This window comes from Seriola aureovittata, chromosome 15 (assembly GCF_021018895.1).
Source record: "Seriola aureovittata isolate HTS-2021-v1 ecotype China chromosome 15, ASM2101889v1, whole genome shotgun sequence".
NCBI lineage: Eukaryota > Metazoa > Chordata > Actinopteri > Carangiformes > Carangidae > Seriola > Seriola aureovittata.
Window position 1 is genome coordinate 6,499,859 of NC_079378.1, and position 14,783 is coordinate 6,514,641.

At 43.1% G+C, this 14,783-nt stretch overlaps 1 protein-coding gene across 1 annotated transcript in view; it reads right to left on the reverse strand.

Moving 5' to 3' along the window:
- The window catches only part of LOC130182387 (rho guanine nucleotide exchange factor TIAM1-like), a 54,967-nt gene that overhangs the window by 20,933 nt on the left and 19,251 nt on the right, over positions 1-14,783 (reverse strand). The window contains exons 4-13 of the mRNA XM_056397280.1: positions 14,237-14,523; positions 12,680-12,952; positions 12,343-12,574; positions 11,288-11,460; positions 10,395-10,619; positions 8,692-8,877; positions 5,642-5,788; positions 5,386-5,460; positions 2,271-2,441; positions 993-1,097 (exon numbers count right to left, since the gene is read on the reverse strand). Coding sequence (XP_056253255.1) covers positions 993-1,097; positions 2,271-2,441; positions 5,386-5,460; positions 5,642-5,788; positions 8,692-8,877; positions 10,395-10,619; positions 11,288-11,460; positions 12,343-12,574; positions 12,680-12,952; positions 14,237-14,523 — 1,874 coding nt within the window. The remainder of the gene's footprint in view (positions 1-992; positions 1,098-2,270; positions 2,442-5,385; positions 5,461-5,641; positions 5,789-8,691; positions 8,878-10,394; positions 10,620-11,287; positions 11,461-12,342; positions 12,575-12,679; positions 12,953-14,236; positions 14,524-14,783) is intronic.

Here is a 14,783-nt window from a genome sequence, read left to right on the forward strand (position 1 = left end):
CTGCAAACACAAGAAATTCATATTTAATTGTCAAAAAATGGAGGGAGAGCAGTGTTGTTGGACAAAGAAGGTCAAGGTCTTAGCTCTTAATAAAGAATGGATAGATTCATGTATTATTCAGGCTCCTTAACAGAGCAATTGCATTTCAAGGTTGTGGGGTCAAAATCCAGGTCAAGTCTGTAAAGTGAGTGGGTGCTCCAACGAGGGTTTGACCCCACGGTGAGCGAGAGCACAGACACAGCTGTGTGTATGAAGCAACAGACAGGAACAGAAGTCTGTAGTGTGCAACGTGCTACACTGTGGAGAAATAATAATGTAATATCATAGACTAAGGATGAAAGAGGGTGACAAGAGTCACTGATCAAAGCAGCAAGATAAAAGAGCTCTTGAGGAAAATAGCGAGTTATACAATGATTGTGCTTTGAGACAGAGTTCAGTGTATCACCTACAAAGCACCGTCACACAGAGAATTCGTTTTGGGGTTTACAGTGGCTGATTAAAGTGGAGGTGAGGTCTTTCTCAATGAGCGATTGTCTATATGAATAGTTAAAAAGAAAAGAAGACAGACACAAACACAGATGTGTACAGTTCATAAAGCACACAATAGAGTTAGGAGATTATTTTTGCATAATTTATAGTATATGCTATGGTGCTTCTTGTGCATCCTGGGAATTTTGTATGCATTGCAAATGAAATCTGCAACCAAGTCATAAAACATGCACAAGCTTGCAACCATATCTTCAAGAAATGAGACAGAAATGAATAATAATAAGGTGAAGACCCCAAAATCCAAATGGGACATTGTGTCTCAGCTAAGACTGAAAAACTGAAAACTTTAAAAGACACACAACTGTAGTGCAGATCTCTGATTTAATGAGATCGGCGTTGTCAGGAAATACTATAGCTTCATGGTTGTCCAGACTCCAAAATTGGGATATATACTCCATTACATTACAATTATTATCACAGTCCTTCAGTGTGTGTTTCCTCACCAGATCGGAGATGTCGTCTTCAAGTTTGGGAACGAAGAAGAGCATCTGGTTTTCAACCCACACTTTCAAACGCAGGTAGTGGCTGGATGGGTCTATCTTGTGCGTCTGTAGGTAACAAGACATGAAGCAAATGAGGAGAAATATATATTTAAATGGAGGAAACTGCTGAAGTTGGCATGCTGCTTTCCAAAATAGGAGAGACATAATCACTCTAATTACTGCCATTAAACTCTTAACGTATGATTTATTCTCCCTGTGATTCTATGACAGTCATATTTTAAACTCTACGCTATCAAAATACAATTTCCTTTATCGTTAACACACTCTCTATAGCTCATGACATCCACTGACAAAGGGACACAGACATGTATGTATCCAATCATGTATGTAATCCACATCTATCTGCGAAAATGTATCACACAGGGGTCGTGAATTAGATGCTCCAATTCCTTGTGACATGTTTATGACATGCGTGCAGACGAACGCCCACGCAATCAGCTTTACGTGTTTTTCAGCAGACCCTTAAGTGGAACGTATACGTATCATTAGGCATTATTATTCTAGTGCGTCTCTGTCTGAGACCAATTAGAGAAAAGAGGAGATGAAGGGAGATGAAGGGAGATGAGGTAGAGCAAAAATTGACAAGACTATGTGTGACAGTAATATGTAGTGTATGTTGTAAGGTTTAGAAAATTACTAAGCAAAGATCTGTGACGCACTCGGTCTAAGAGCACGGGCGACATCTCCACATTCACTCGCCTGTCTTCCTAGGAATACCAATCACAGTCTTACATCTCAGGTATTCTCAGAGTCACATATTCACCTGTGCATCTAATTATTATGTAGTTGTTTTCCTGTTTCCGTGCACTGAATCTTAAAAAGTTGACTCCTACATATTTACCTGTCTCCAGCTGTCAACAGATTGTACATGGTAGGATGTCATTATCCTTATGTAACCATTTATAGTATTCGAAAACCCCCCTCAGCGGACCTGTGTGCAATGTTATGAAACTCATTCCTCAATGATTGACAGACCTGTTAAGATGAAGTATTTGCATGCTTAGCAGCTCCACTGTTACCAGTTTTATGTGTGTCTATATGTGTGTGTGTGAGAGCTTGGCAAACTGTATATCACTTGTCACAAGTGAATAATGTTTGGTCTGTTATTATCACACTTACACACAATGTATTGTACAGCGTGTGCTTCAACCTTACTAAAACAGACTTGTGGCTAATAAATAGTCTCCAGTAATATAACATTTGTCAATAATGGCCCACCTTGCAGATGGCGCTCAGGACTTCCAGCGCTGTCTCCCCAGGCTGTATGATGGCCAGGACGGGCTGATTGTTCGGCAGACACACCCAGGACGGAGTCAGGTAATCGGGGACCCAAATGTCGGTGTCTACGTTCTGCTGAGGAAGACTTTTCACAGAGCTCTCTCTCTCCTTCTGCAAATACAACACACACACACATACATACGCATTAAGGGTTTGTGCATCTCTGAGTAGCCTTTGTGCTCAGAGAAAAAAAGATATTCTATTATCCACAGCTAAAATTGTGCAGTGATTCCCCCCAATTCATCATTATTTATCTTCTTGCTTTCAGAAGAAACCAGATTTGCTTGGACTTATGAGACTAATATGACAGAGAGCAGCGGTGGCCTGAAAGCAGCAGGAGATCTGATTACAAAATCTAATTCATCTGTGTTGATGAGAGTCTCTTGATACAATTGCCTCTCTGTGTGGTCATGTGCTACATATGTGTGTGCACTTGTATCTTCATGCATGTGCGTGTGCATTCTGTTCAAAGCGTAGTCTGTAACCTTTAAGCCCGTCAGTCTGACCTCCGACAATCTGGCAACCATGTCAGCCTCTCTCCTCCTCTCTCGCTCGCCTCTTCTATTCGACCTCACACTGTCTGTCACTGATACCTTATCACCTCCTATCAAGTAACAGTATCCGCATTTATCCTTTCATTCCTCTGTCGCTCCACACACACACACGCACCCCCCAACCCCACTAATCATTACTTCTCCTTCTGCTGCCCCTTCCCCTCTATCTGTACATCAGTCCATCATCTCCCTCCTCCCCGTCTTCCATTCACGCCATACAATCTGCTGACAGTTAACAATCTGGCCCGGCGGTCCGTGTTGAAATGAATTTAGGCTTGGCTGTATCTGCGCCTGTGTGTGGTTCTGCGTGTTGGTTAGACACAGAGTGAACCAGAGGAGGAAACGGAGGGAGCAAACCAGATGCAAACGCACATTTTTGTGTGCACAAGCAAACACACACACACACACACACACACACACACACACACACACACACACACACACACACACACACACACACACACACACACAGACCAAATTCAGACACACACAGCTATATTGAAACACACTCACTTATATTTTCTCTGTCAGACAACAGACCGGGGGGCCCGTAGCTAGTACCTCCCCCAACTCCCTGAACTCCCCAGCCCTGCTTAGCACCATCTGGCTCCCCTCCTGGCCCATCTAGGATGCCTCTGCTGGGGGGTGCGGTACACTAACCTCTCCTCTCTTATTCCCCCTTTTTTTTTTTTGCCATCAGTGGGATTTCCGCCGAACAAACAGAGAATTAAAGCTGGGAAAAGTCCATCAAATACAAACATTTGGAAATAATCTCGCTGGAAATGTTCATTGAGATCGTCTAAACCTTTGTCACTGATACAGCATTTTCCAGCTCTATCTTACTACAAACTGGGGTGTTTTACTTCATTCAGTGTGCAATTTCTTTATTGTAATCCCACACCCTGCCAGCTGAAGTTGGACGTGGGTGGAAGGAAATCAATCTCCCATGGTGCCACTGGGGGCCTCCACAGTCTGAGTGGGTTTGTGCTAGTTAAGTTTGCTCCTATCTGCTGAGTTCAGACAGAGGCCTGTATTCCCTCTCTCCCTCGTCTCTGCCTCCTTCTACCACTTCTCATAAAATATGGAGCTGGCATGCTTGTCCTTGCGACAACCCATGGGTAATTGGACATTTTCCCTTACAGTTCATATAAATTCATCAGGCTGTGGTATGTGTGTGTGGCTCTACTGGAAACCTACAGTCCTACGGTGGCTTTAGATAATCTTGTTTTCTTTCTACAGATATTATTCATTATTTGCAATTTTCTGTAAAAATGTGGTCAATACGACAGATACAAGCGAGCACAGATGGTGTGAAACTGCCAGGTCCTTTGGTAGCAAATGCTTGCATAATTTGTTGAAACATCAGAAAGCTAATGATCTGAACATATCAGATCAAATTTGTCTCAGAGGGATTAGCAGACAGAAATATCCCTCCAGTCGATGGCCTATGATGCTGATGGAGTCGGAATAGCCTGGAGCAAGTGAAAAGAAGAAATGGGAATCTGTCAACACCGATTTGGAAATGGTGTTTGATAGACCAAAAAGATAGTAGAGAATGAGAATACAGTAAGAATAATGGCATTATTTCTGACAAAGACAGAGAGACTGCAGACCCAAGTTGTCCTGCAAAGATATGTGAAGCAAACAATTTGTCGACTGACGCAGGAAGAGAAACAGCTGCAGAAGACGAAAACTGCATTTTCCATGAATAAACTCAAGAACCGTTATGATAACACTGAAAGAAGAGATTCCGTTGCTCTTAAACTTTCATAAATCCGCTAATCTCTCCAATCACTCTTCATCGAGGAGAGAAGTGGATGTCTGAAAACATTAAAACAGGAGCTTGAAAATGACCTCAAAGAAATGCTCACTGATGTGGAAGGGTGCATGGATTTTGTGCTTCCCCCCAGATAACCCGCCAAATGAAGAGCCGGAGCACCAAAAGGATCTCAGTTAAGTGAAAAGAGGTGGAAAATCCAGCGATGTTGCTGGCCTCGGGGTCTTAAGAAGCCCGTAACCCATTATACAAGAACAAAGGTTCATCAGATGCCCCAGTGATTTTTATACTGGCTTATGAGAAAGGCAAACAATGACAAGGAATTAGCCTACAGCTACATGAGCTTTGGGTCTGTGAAGTGAATGCCAAACTAAGAAACGGAGGAGGAATTTAGTGCTTAGCCTTAGGAAGATTATTACTGTAGAGATATAAACATTCACTGTATCTGCTGTGGACTTTGTCATGTTGGTTTGGCTGCAGGAAGGACAAGAACCGCAGTGGAAACAGAAACAAGTTTAGGCCGACTTTATGTTACACTAACCATTTGGTATGTGTTTTGAGATGAGTAAAAGATAAAGATAAGTCTTCTTGAGGGAGTCGTGAGCATAACATAAAAACACAATAAGACAACATAAGAACAAAATTCTATTATGGACATAAATATACAGGTGCATTTTTATTGTCTACTTGTATTTTTGTCAAGTACAGATGGCCGAGCGCTTACAGATTTCTCACTGGCAGAGTCTTCAAACATGAGCTCCAAAGGCTTCCTCACAGGCTCCATCCCATCAACGAATACCTGCAACCACACAGAGAACAGCACATTGGAGCTGCATCCAAATATATCACGCACAGAGCAGTTATGATGCAGTTATTACAACCAGAAGGAACTCATTACTGCATGACTCTTACTATCTTAAAAGTTTACCAATTCAAAAGTCAATCAAACACTTATAGTATGGATGTGTCACTATGGAGACCTGGTTAATGGAGGGGTGTCCCTTGGTCTTCCTCTTAGAGGCGGTGTCCAGCCCCCAGAGGGAGGAGAAACGGCTTCGGCGTTTGCTGAAGGTACGAGGCATGGCCTGGCTTCGCCTCCTGATGCTGCTTTCAGTACGGGCCGACACCTGTGACAGTGATAATTACACAAAACATGAAATCGATCGAAACAGTATTTGAACCTTAACTATGTGCAATCTACCCTAATTGTTATTTTTCAAGAAACTGATCGACATGCTCATTTAGTCAGTATAAGAGTACTTCACACTGGTAATACACTGTAATAATTTAGTTCTCAATTCACTTAAATTATATGTCTTACTAAGCTTTATCTATTTTATATCTAAATGACCTGCTACCTACAAAAGAAAAGAGCAGCGTGGCATTGCCCACACAGCTTGTCAATTTCACAATCTATTAAACATTTGAGAGGCATTAAAGCAATATTATCTATAGATGTATATGTAACTGATAAATTGCATTTTAATGCTTTTTAACTAATCCCCATTGGGAGTTTTTCTTTCTTTTGATATTTAACACTAATTTCACTCTTATGCTTTGTTCTTATTAAATGCTTGAGCAGCTGTTCAAATGAATGCACTAAGAAAAATTACGGGGACTGGGACACTATGTATGTATACTGTACACTGACAGCAGTGGCTGTCTGCGTTTGTGCTACGAGCCATTCCTTGCATTCATAGACACAGAAGCATGGAAACACACTGACACGTAAAATCACACATTTTCAGCATCCCAGTATACAGTTGTGTCACACACTGAGCCCTTTCAACCTCTCAGCTCCCTCAGTGACCTACTACACATGCACAGAGAAACCACTCTTGGCATTTCTGGGTTAATTCACATTGAACTTGCTGGGCTATGAGCAGCTCTGACTCACTATATGGTACATGAATACATAATTTGATGCACATGTATGTGTGCACACACAAGCACATACTGAGGTTATGTGGGTGTGTGCTTATTGGTCTCCTCACCTGTCACTGCTCATGAGACACACACACTTCAAACATAATAGGTCAAACTGTCTTCAAGACTCTTCTTATGTAAGCTGCACGCAAGAGGCCTGTTTTACTACGACATCTCCTTTGAACATAGATAACAACAACTCTGATGAATGGATGGAATTATTGTAGAAAGTAAAGGAAGAAAAAAATAGAGAAGTTCTAGTCTTAATTTTGTTACTGTATTTCAGTGTAATTTACTTTAAATGTATGATTGTCCTCAAAAATGTGCCCATTTATATCAGTATTGTCTAACTCAATAATATAAATAAATAGATATCTGGGAGACAAGGGGATGATAATGAACACAGCAGGAGAGAAGTTGGGAAAAACAGAGATGGGTTGAGAGACAGAGGAAGAAAGGGGTGAAGAAAGACAGATGGGAAGAAAATAAGGCAGATAAGGAGAAGGAGAGAGACGCAGACAAAGGAAGTGAGGGTATAGGCAGCAGAAGGAAAGGTTGGGGGGTGGGGGTGGGGTTGGGGGGCAACAGAGCAGAGAGTGTTAAGCCTGTTTGTGGGAAAGTGCCTCAGGGATGGTAGCTTACTAACAGAGTTTGTATTGATCCACCAATCACAAAAAAAAAACACTATCGGCCTCTGATGTTGTCTATGTGTGAATGTAATCGTTTGGTATATCCAATGGTCTGCTGGTATGAAACCGGCCTCCAGAGATATCGTTTCCACCTCTTCCACCTCTTTCGTTTCCTGGATGATATTTTGAAGAGCAGCCACATGCAGCTGCGTGATACACAGCAGCAAGCATGCTCTGCAGATCATCCATCAGTGGTTGTGTTTCATTCTGTACATTTTTACAGCGCTCAAGGCGTCGACAAGCTAAAGAGTCGGCCTCTAGCCACAGGCGGAAGCGGTGAGCACCAGTAGAGGAGAATTGGACAGTTGTCAGCATGCTCTGTGTTCATGTTCTTGTCAGGCTTTGAGGGACAGTGTATGAAAGGAATGTTCTGAATGTTTCGAGGTGAGGACAGTGTGTACATCTCAAAGTGAGGACCATTTAGACTTGCGTTGGGGTTAGGTTTACGTTAGTGCTGGTGTTTAATTGTCATATCATTAATTTTTAACTTCACTTCTTCACTTGGGAGTTACAACTGAGAACAGTCAAAATGACTTCCCCTCAGAATAAATTAAAATGTGTAGTTTTACAACATAGAGTCAAACCACTGAACGTTTTTGTTGTCTTTCTGTTGTAGTTACCCAACAATGCCAACACAATATGTCACAGCCGGAGTGAGTTTCACTCTGTATTTGTTTCTACAGGAAAATTGCTTCTATTAGATTTCATTGTCAGGGCTTCGAAAATAGGCCCTAAAAATACAACCAGTGTCAATATGAACAGGAGGTAAGTTGTCAACTAATAGCCAACTATTAGCCAACTAACTTGACCAAAGACTGACTGCCACACTTGTGTTCTAGCTTCAGAGAATCAAAATGTGAGCCGGCTCCGACCCATATTTGTCTGCAATCGGTTCGTTTTCGACTGGGCAGATTCCAACATACAACATAAGATCTTTTGGTCAAGCTGCTTCAGGTCAGCTGTGCAGGATTTTTCTAAGAAAGGCTAACACAGCAGCTATTAGGTGAAGCTCATCATTTAGCATTCTTTTTCCTGCCTGCTACTTGCTTGTACAGTTGGAATACGTTTTAACCTAAGGCTACGTACAGTGTCTGTTAGTTTGCACATTTGTCAGGCAAGTAGAAATTCTTGCTTTCAGTAGGTGCAAGTGACAAGACGCTCACTCTAACAGCCAGAGAAACACACCCACTCTCCTGGCTGGGCTGGTATTGAGGGTGGGCAACAGGCAAACTCTCAGGCAATACCTACTGGAACATGTAGAGACACGTGGGACACAGTTTGAGTTTTGGATTGATATGCTTTGATTAGGTTTAGGAGTAAAAGTTGTGGAGAGTGTTGGAATGAGTACTCAGTCATGAGTACTGAAAACGTGCGTGCCTGAATGTGAGTGGGTGCACAGGCATTTGCGATCATACCAGCGCATGAAAGGAAGAAACTGAGAAGATGCCCAGTCGTCCCATGGCCAGCTTGGTCGGACGCGAAGCGAAGCCCAGCAGGCGTTTGGGGTTTGGGGGCTCGCCGCCTTGTAGACTGGCCAGGTAGCACCGACAGCGGAACAGATCCATGTGAAACCGCTCCAAGTTCTGCTCCCACAAGAAGATCTAACAGAGGGAAACATGAAAAACAGTGAAAGGGATGGATTGGTGATTATGTAACATAAGCAGACTTTGCTTTTGATTAGGTCCAGATTCATCTATGGAATGACCAGTGATGAAGACCACAACAGTGATAAAGAAAAGAGAAATAAAAAAGATAAAATATGCATAAAAGATCCCTCCGTGTTCGATGGTTATTCGGTCGTTTCAGGAAGCGTGAGATGTGGGAGTGCTGAAGCCCCTGTGGAGAGGTATTACTCACCAACACAACCCCCACCAGTCGGTGACCTGTTGTGCTATGTGCAATGTATCACAGGGTGGGCCGTGGGAGGTGGAACACATGAACACACACACTCACTATGCAACACACAACCTAGACTTAATTTGCACTGATTCCTGCCTTCACCTATTTGTCCCCGGACTCAGTACAACGTTAATACAGCTGCTCTTTCCTTGAGTCTTGAATTCGACATCCCAAGCTTGTCTTATGTAAACTCACTTTGTAGATTCCTGTGGTCCCAGATACTCATCTTGAAAGTCAGACCTGACTACTCAGGTTGAAGCTTTTTCACTCCTTTCATCCCAAATGTTTCTATTAATGTTCCTTTATAATCGGCAAAACCCCAGTGTTTTCTCAGAAGTGGAGAGTGTTCTGCATGATTGAGATTAACCACTTCCAGCTGCTTTTTTATGTAATATTTCTCTTTGGTCTTCAGTCTTTGATTGACCATCAGCCAAGTGCCCCACACATACAAAGACAAATAGGCTCGCACAAGGAGGCCTTTTGTTGGTGAGCAGGTTCTTAAGCTCTCTTTCAACGTTTACATGCAATGCTGCTCTGACATGCATAGCGTTATAAGACTAAAGCTATAGGCTATGTCGCGTCGAAAGTGAACAAACCTGATCCGAGGAACAGCTTTGACATTTCAGCTGTGACTGCAAACAGCTCTCAAAACAGCAATTAAATATAAAAGGATTAGCAAGAGGTTTCGGGTTCACCTGCCTGCTCATGTATGCACTGCATAAGTTTGGACATGTGCTATGAATATTCTGCATTCTGCTGCACTTGCCCGTGTTTATCAATGAGCCAGTCGGAATATCTGAAAACATCTGTCGGTGCCAGTGCTCCTTAAGAACATTTTGTCCGGATGATGCCATGCAGTAAAGATGATTTATTGCAGAGACTTCAGTTTGTGAGATCATCAGTGCAGTTCAAAGGCACAAAGATGTGCATCTGTAAAGCCCCTTTGGTTGTTTTCTCTTAACTCGAGTGGAAGCTTGAGACACTCATAAGGGTGCTTAACACATGACATCACAAACCTGGTTCATGTCAGCATCACATGGACATAAAGCATGACTAATTTGCAGTGCGATAATATAATAAAAACTTAATGACACTCAGACTTTATCTTGTGTTTAGTGGGTATTCCTCTGTTTTTTGATCTTGACTGTTAATACTAACTAACTTTAAACTATTTGACTATTTTCAGTAGCTCAACATAACCAATCGCTCGCCTCCATACCTGCTCCAGTATGGTCTTCCTCTTCTTGCCGTCGGTGACGGTGGACAGCTGCATGTCTCCCATCTTCTTCATCTTCTCGTCCATGTCTATCTTCTGCTCCAGCTTGCGGATCTCGGTTCGCAGCAGCCGCACCGTGTCCTCTCTGTGGTGCTGCCGAGCGAGAGCAGCGGCGCATGCAGAGTGGATCGCCGTGATCCAGTTCTCCAGTTCTGTCTGACCTGACGTCTGATAGAGGATGAAAAAAATAACAATAGAAATAAGTTGAAGATCTTAAGACAACAGGTCACAACGGTGGGCGAAACAAATTAAGAAATTGACAGCGAAAAGAATTGAAGTCCCGTTATTAGCCTCTGAGAGAAGCTGGTCACTATAATCTCATCATCATTTTATTACTTATCTTCCCATTCATTGATTGAATGTCACTGTGGACAGCTGCCGTGAATACAAATAGACACATTTTAATATTACACAATGGTCACTGTGGTGGATCACTGTCACAGTATGACAGTGTGGCCTTTAAACATGTCAGACATAAAACAAACACATGGACACAGGACTGGCTTATCTCCCACACACGGCTAAATGTCATGTACTTGTGCCACACGCACACACACACACACACACACACACACAAACAAACAAATCCCCAAGAGAAATTATGTATTCCTATCCATTTTTGTCTCTCTTGGTGATCTGCTGACTTCATTTAGTCCCAAAACACAATGAAATAATTAAAAATCTCTGAACCCAAATGATCTATTAGACTATGAATTACTACTATTGTTTCAGCCTTACTTGTTTCCTTGAGCAAAATACTTCCCATGCACCTTTGTTTTGAAATGAACACAACTGTTATGTGACATGGATGTTTTAAACACCAGCGTCTCTCTCACCTGGAAGAGGAACGCGTCTCCCACCGAGTTGCTGAGGCAGAAGACAAAGTCTTTCTTGGGGTGTTCAGGTACGGCCTGAACGATGCTGTTCTCCACCCACAGCGCGTGTTTAGGAACGCTGTTATGGTCGATACCCGAACGACAGTCTGACTCGTACAGGAAAAGGGTGCAGCCTTGAAGACAACAGAATAGACAGATGGAAGGAAAAGGTAATTTAATACTGATGTCACGTTAAATAAATATAAACAAGGATTTTCAGCGCTACATTGTAATGTTATACAAACACTGATGATTGGAACAAAAAAAAAAAAAGAAAAGTATTTAATCCCTCATTGGTATTCAAGCGAAAAAAATGTATGAAATTATGGGTCTACATTGTCAGTAACATGAGGTCAGGAGGAATATCAGGAGACCGTCAAATGTGTTTATTTTAGGAGCGATGGATTAAAAGAGAAGAGGCAGGAAGGAATGCAGCTGTGGATGCTCTCTCTATCTTACGCTGCATTCTGAGAGTATGAGAGCGGATTAGACACGGATGCCGCTGTAAAATTAAATTGTGATGGGGCCGAGGTGAGGCAATGTAAGGCCACACAGAAGAGGGTGAGAGAGGACGGCAGAGGTGACAACCAAGGGCATGGGCTGTGTTAGGACTGATGTGATTACAGTCTAACAGGATGGAGGGAGCGAGAGATTAAACAGGCTGAGGTCAGGATAAGATGTTTATCTGAATGAGACATTTTGGCTGCATGATTTTTTCTGAAAGAAATTGTTTGATCTTTTTTTTTTTCCTACTACTTGCATCTGTTAGTCATTTAAGAATTTAGATTTTGTAGGTAACTCAATTTTAGATTAGTTAGATTTTAGCTGCAGAGGCATTTAAGGGCGTCCTGGTGGTCGTTACATCACGTAACCACAATGTCCTCAGTTTGAATCAGGATGGAAACATGCAGCCTGCTGCCCCACAATTTCTGTCACTCTCCATTGAAAAACTATCAGACACAGGTAAAAGGCCAAACATAATGTTAAACATAAAAGAATAAGACTCTATGTAACACCTTTCAGAGAAACCCAGTAGTGTTTCCACTTGCGCCTTGTTGCAGGTTCCACCTTCTTGTTTTTCTTATGAACCAGGAAGTTCTTCACAGCCAGAGCCCCCGCTTTCCTGACTGTGCCTTGTGCGCAGCCGATCAGAGTGTCCGACGGATACGCACTACTGAGCGTGCCGCTGCTCTGCTCATCACTCACAGCGGAGCCAGCCTCCTCCGTGCAGTCCCGACCCTGATGTGTCTGAAGACAGAGTCGTTGAAAAATGAAGTGAATTGTCAGTGTCAGACATACCGACGAATATTACAAAGGAATGCACATACACAATTGTGCTAAAAAGTAACTAACCCAGGCTTGATTGTCCAGCTCCTTCCGGAAATTCTCATACACTCCTCCCCTTCCTCCTTCGCCACCTCTTCCCTCTCCTCCTCCTGCGCTGCTGCTTCCACTGTCGCTGCCGTTGAAAACACTGCTCTCAGTTGCCGAGTACACCGAGAAGGAGGCCGACATGGCCTTACAGCGCCGTGACACCAACTCTCCGTCCCCGTCTATCTCCGCGGTGACGCCGTCAATGCCACTGTCACCATACTCACTTCCCTCGCCCAAAACACCCGAGATGTCCTGTCAGCCAGAAATACAGGGTGGAAAGAGAACTGATTTACTTATAGATTATTAATGTATAGACAGAAACCGATATATTTGGATAGCCAAAATATGCACATGCGCACACAAACTGGTGAAACTACAGATCAAAGTCACCATAGTCAAAGCTGCATGAATGACCAATCTGCCAGTCTACAGGAGGTCATAACACAAGAGGTCATTTCTCTCCAACTGCAAGAATCAACCCGGCAGCTTATGCCACACAAGGGGTTTCTGGGTGTATGTTTGTGTGTCTGTGTGTGGGTGGGTGCGTTACACGTTTAGCACATATTTAGCCATGGGTTTCTGCTACATGAAGGCTTTTCACTTTGACAGAGGGGGTTCTCCGCGCTTTCACACTTTTATTTCACCAAACTGAGGCTCCCTCTGTTCTTTTTCTCTTTGTTTGCAGCATTATGTCGATCTATTTATATCCTGTCTAACAACCCCCTCAGCCTGGCTAGATGAATTTATAATGAGCACTTAGGGTGCTCTGCTATCCAAGGGTGCTTGGGGGTTGTGGGAATGAGTTGAAAGAAAAGCCTGGTTTGCTATTTTAGTACTTCCTTCTGATTTGGCAATTTTTTATTTTTTTTTTAACAATGACACATGGAAATTACAGAAAACATATGAACATATTCCACTGATCGTTTTGTTTCTGTCCACTCTCATTAACTTGGTTTCTTTGTGATACCTCACAGTGAATTTCTCTTTTACCCTTTGAGTGAATCTGCCTTTGGAAGATTGTGAGATAAGCTTGTAAATTCTGATCAAAATGTCACTGTGTGTGTGTATTTATGCATGTTAGGACAGTGGTTAGTGAATGGGGAATGAAAGATGTTATGCTTTACTGCTCTAATTTCTGGAGGGGGAGACGGAGAAACCAGGCCATCGTTAGACAAGTTCGCCCCACAGCGACTTTACTTATCTGACTCCTTATAATCCATTTCCCCACTACACAAATATACACTCATACTTGGATGTGCAAACATAGAACATGCACACACACACAACTGCAGAGCATGAGCACACACAGGAAGTGTATCTGGTTGTCAAAAAAATGTTAATTGGTGGATTGACTGGTGTCCTCTGTCATATCTGTGAACCCCCTACACTTCCTGGATACTACCAGTAAACAAAGTCCTCTTTCTACATTTAGGGGTCTATATTTCAAGGGGGCAAAAAAGACTGAAAGACTTTAAACTAATTACTGTTTCACCTGCTTTGTGTATTCATTCACACATTGCTGAAATGTGATCTAACCTGAGTAGTTTGTGCGCGGCGTCCCTGGAAAGCCGGGCACGGTGCAGCTGGGATGCCGAGCCCTGCCAAGCCCTCAGACAGGCAGTGGGACCGTCGGCAAGGGAGCGTGAACGCTCCATACCCGCCGCCATCCTCCTCAGTCGGAGACATCAACCCCTCCTCCCCTTCTCCATCTCCATCACACTCAGCCTCTCTCCGGTTTTTAGCGTAGCGGCTCCTCTGCCCCCTGAGGCCAGGGCTCTGCTGGCTGCACAGATGGTCCAGAGACGATGCCCTTTCAGCTGAGCCTGGAACATACACACAGGTGGTTATAGCTGTGGGTGTGTATTCGTGTGTGTGTGTGTATTCGTGTGTGTGTGTGTGTGTGTGTGTGTGTGTGTGTGTGTTGTGTGTGTGTGTGTGTGTGTGTGTGTGTGTGTGTGTGTGTGTATGTGTGTGTGTGTGAGCAAGGTGAGGTTAGTGCATTCTGATTACTGTGCGAGTGTGTGAGTGTGCACCAAACCCATACATTATTCTGAGCTAGCCTACCACCTGGGGCATTGCTTAG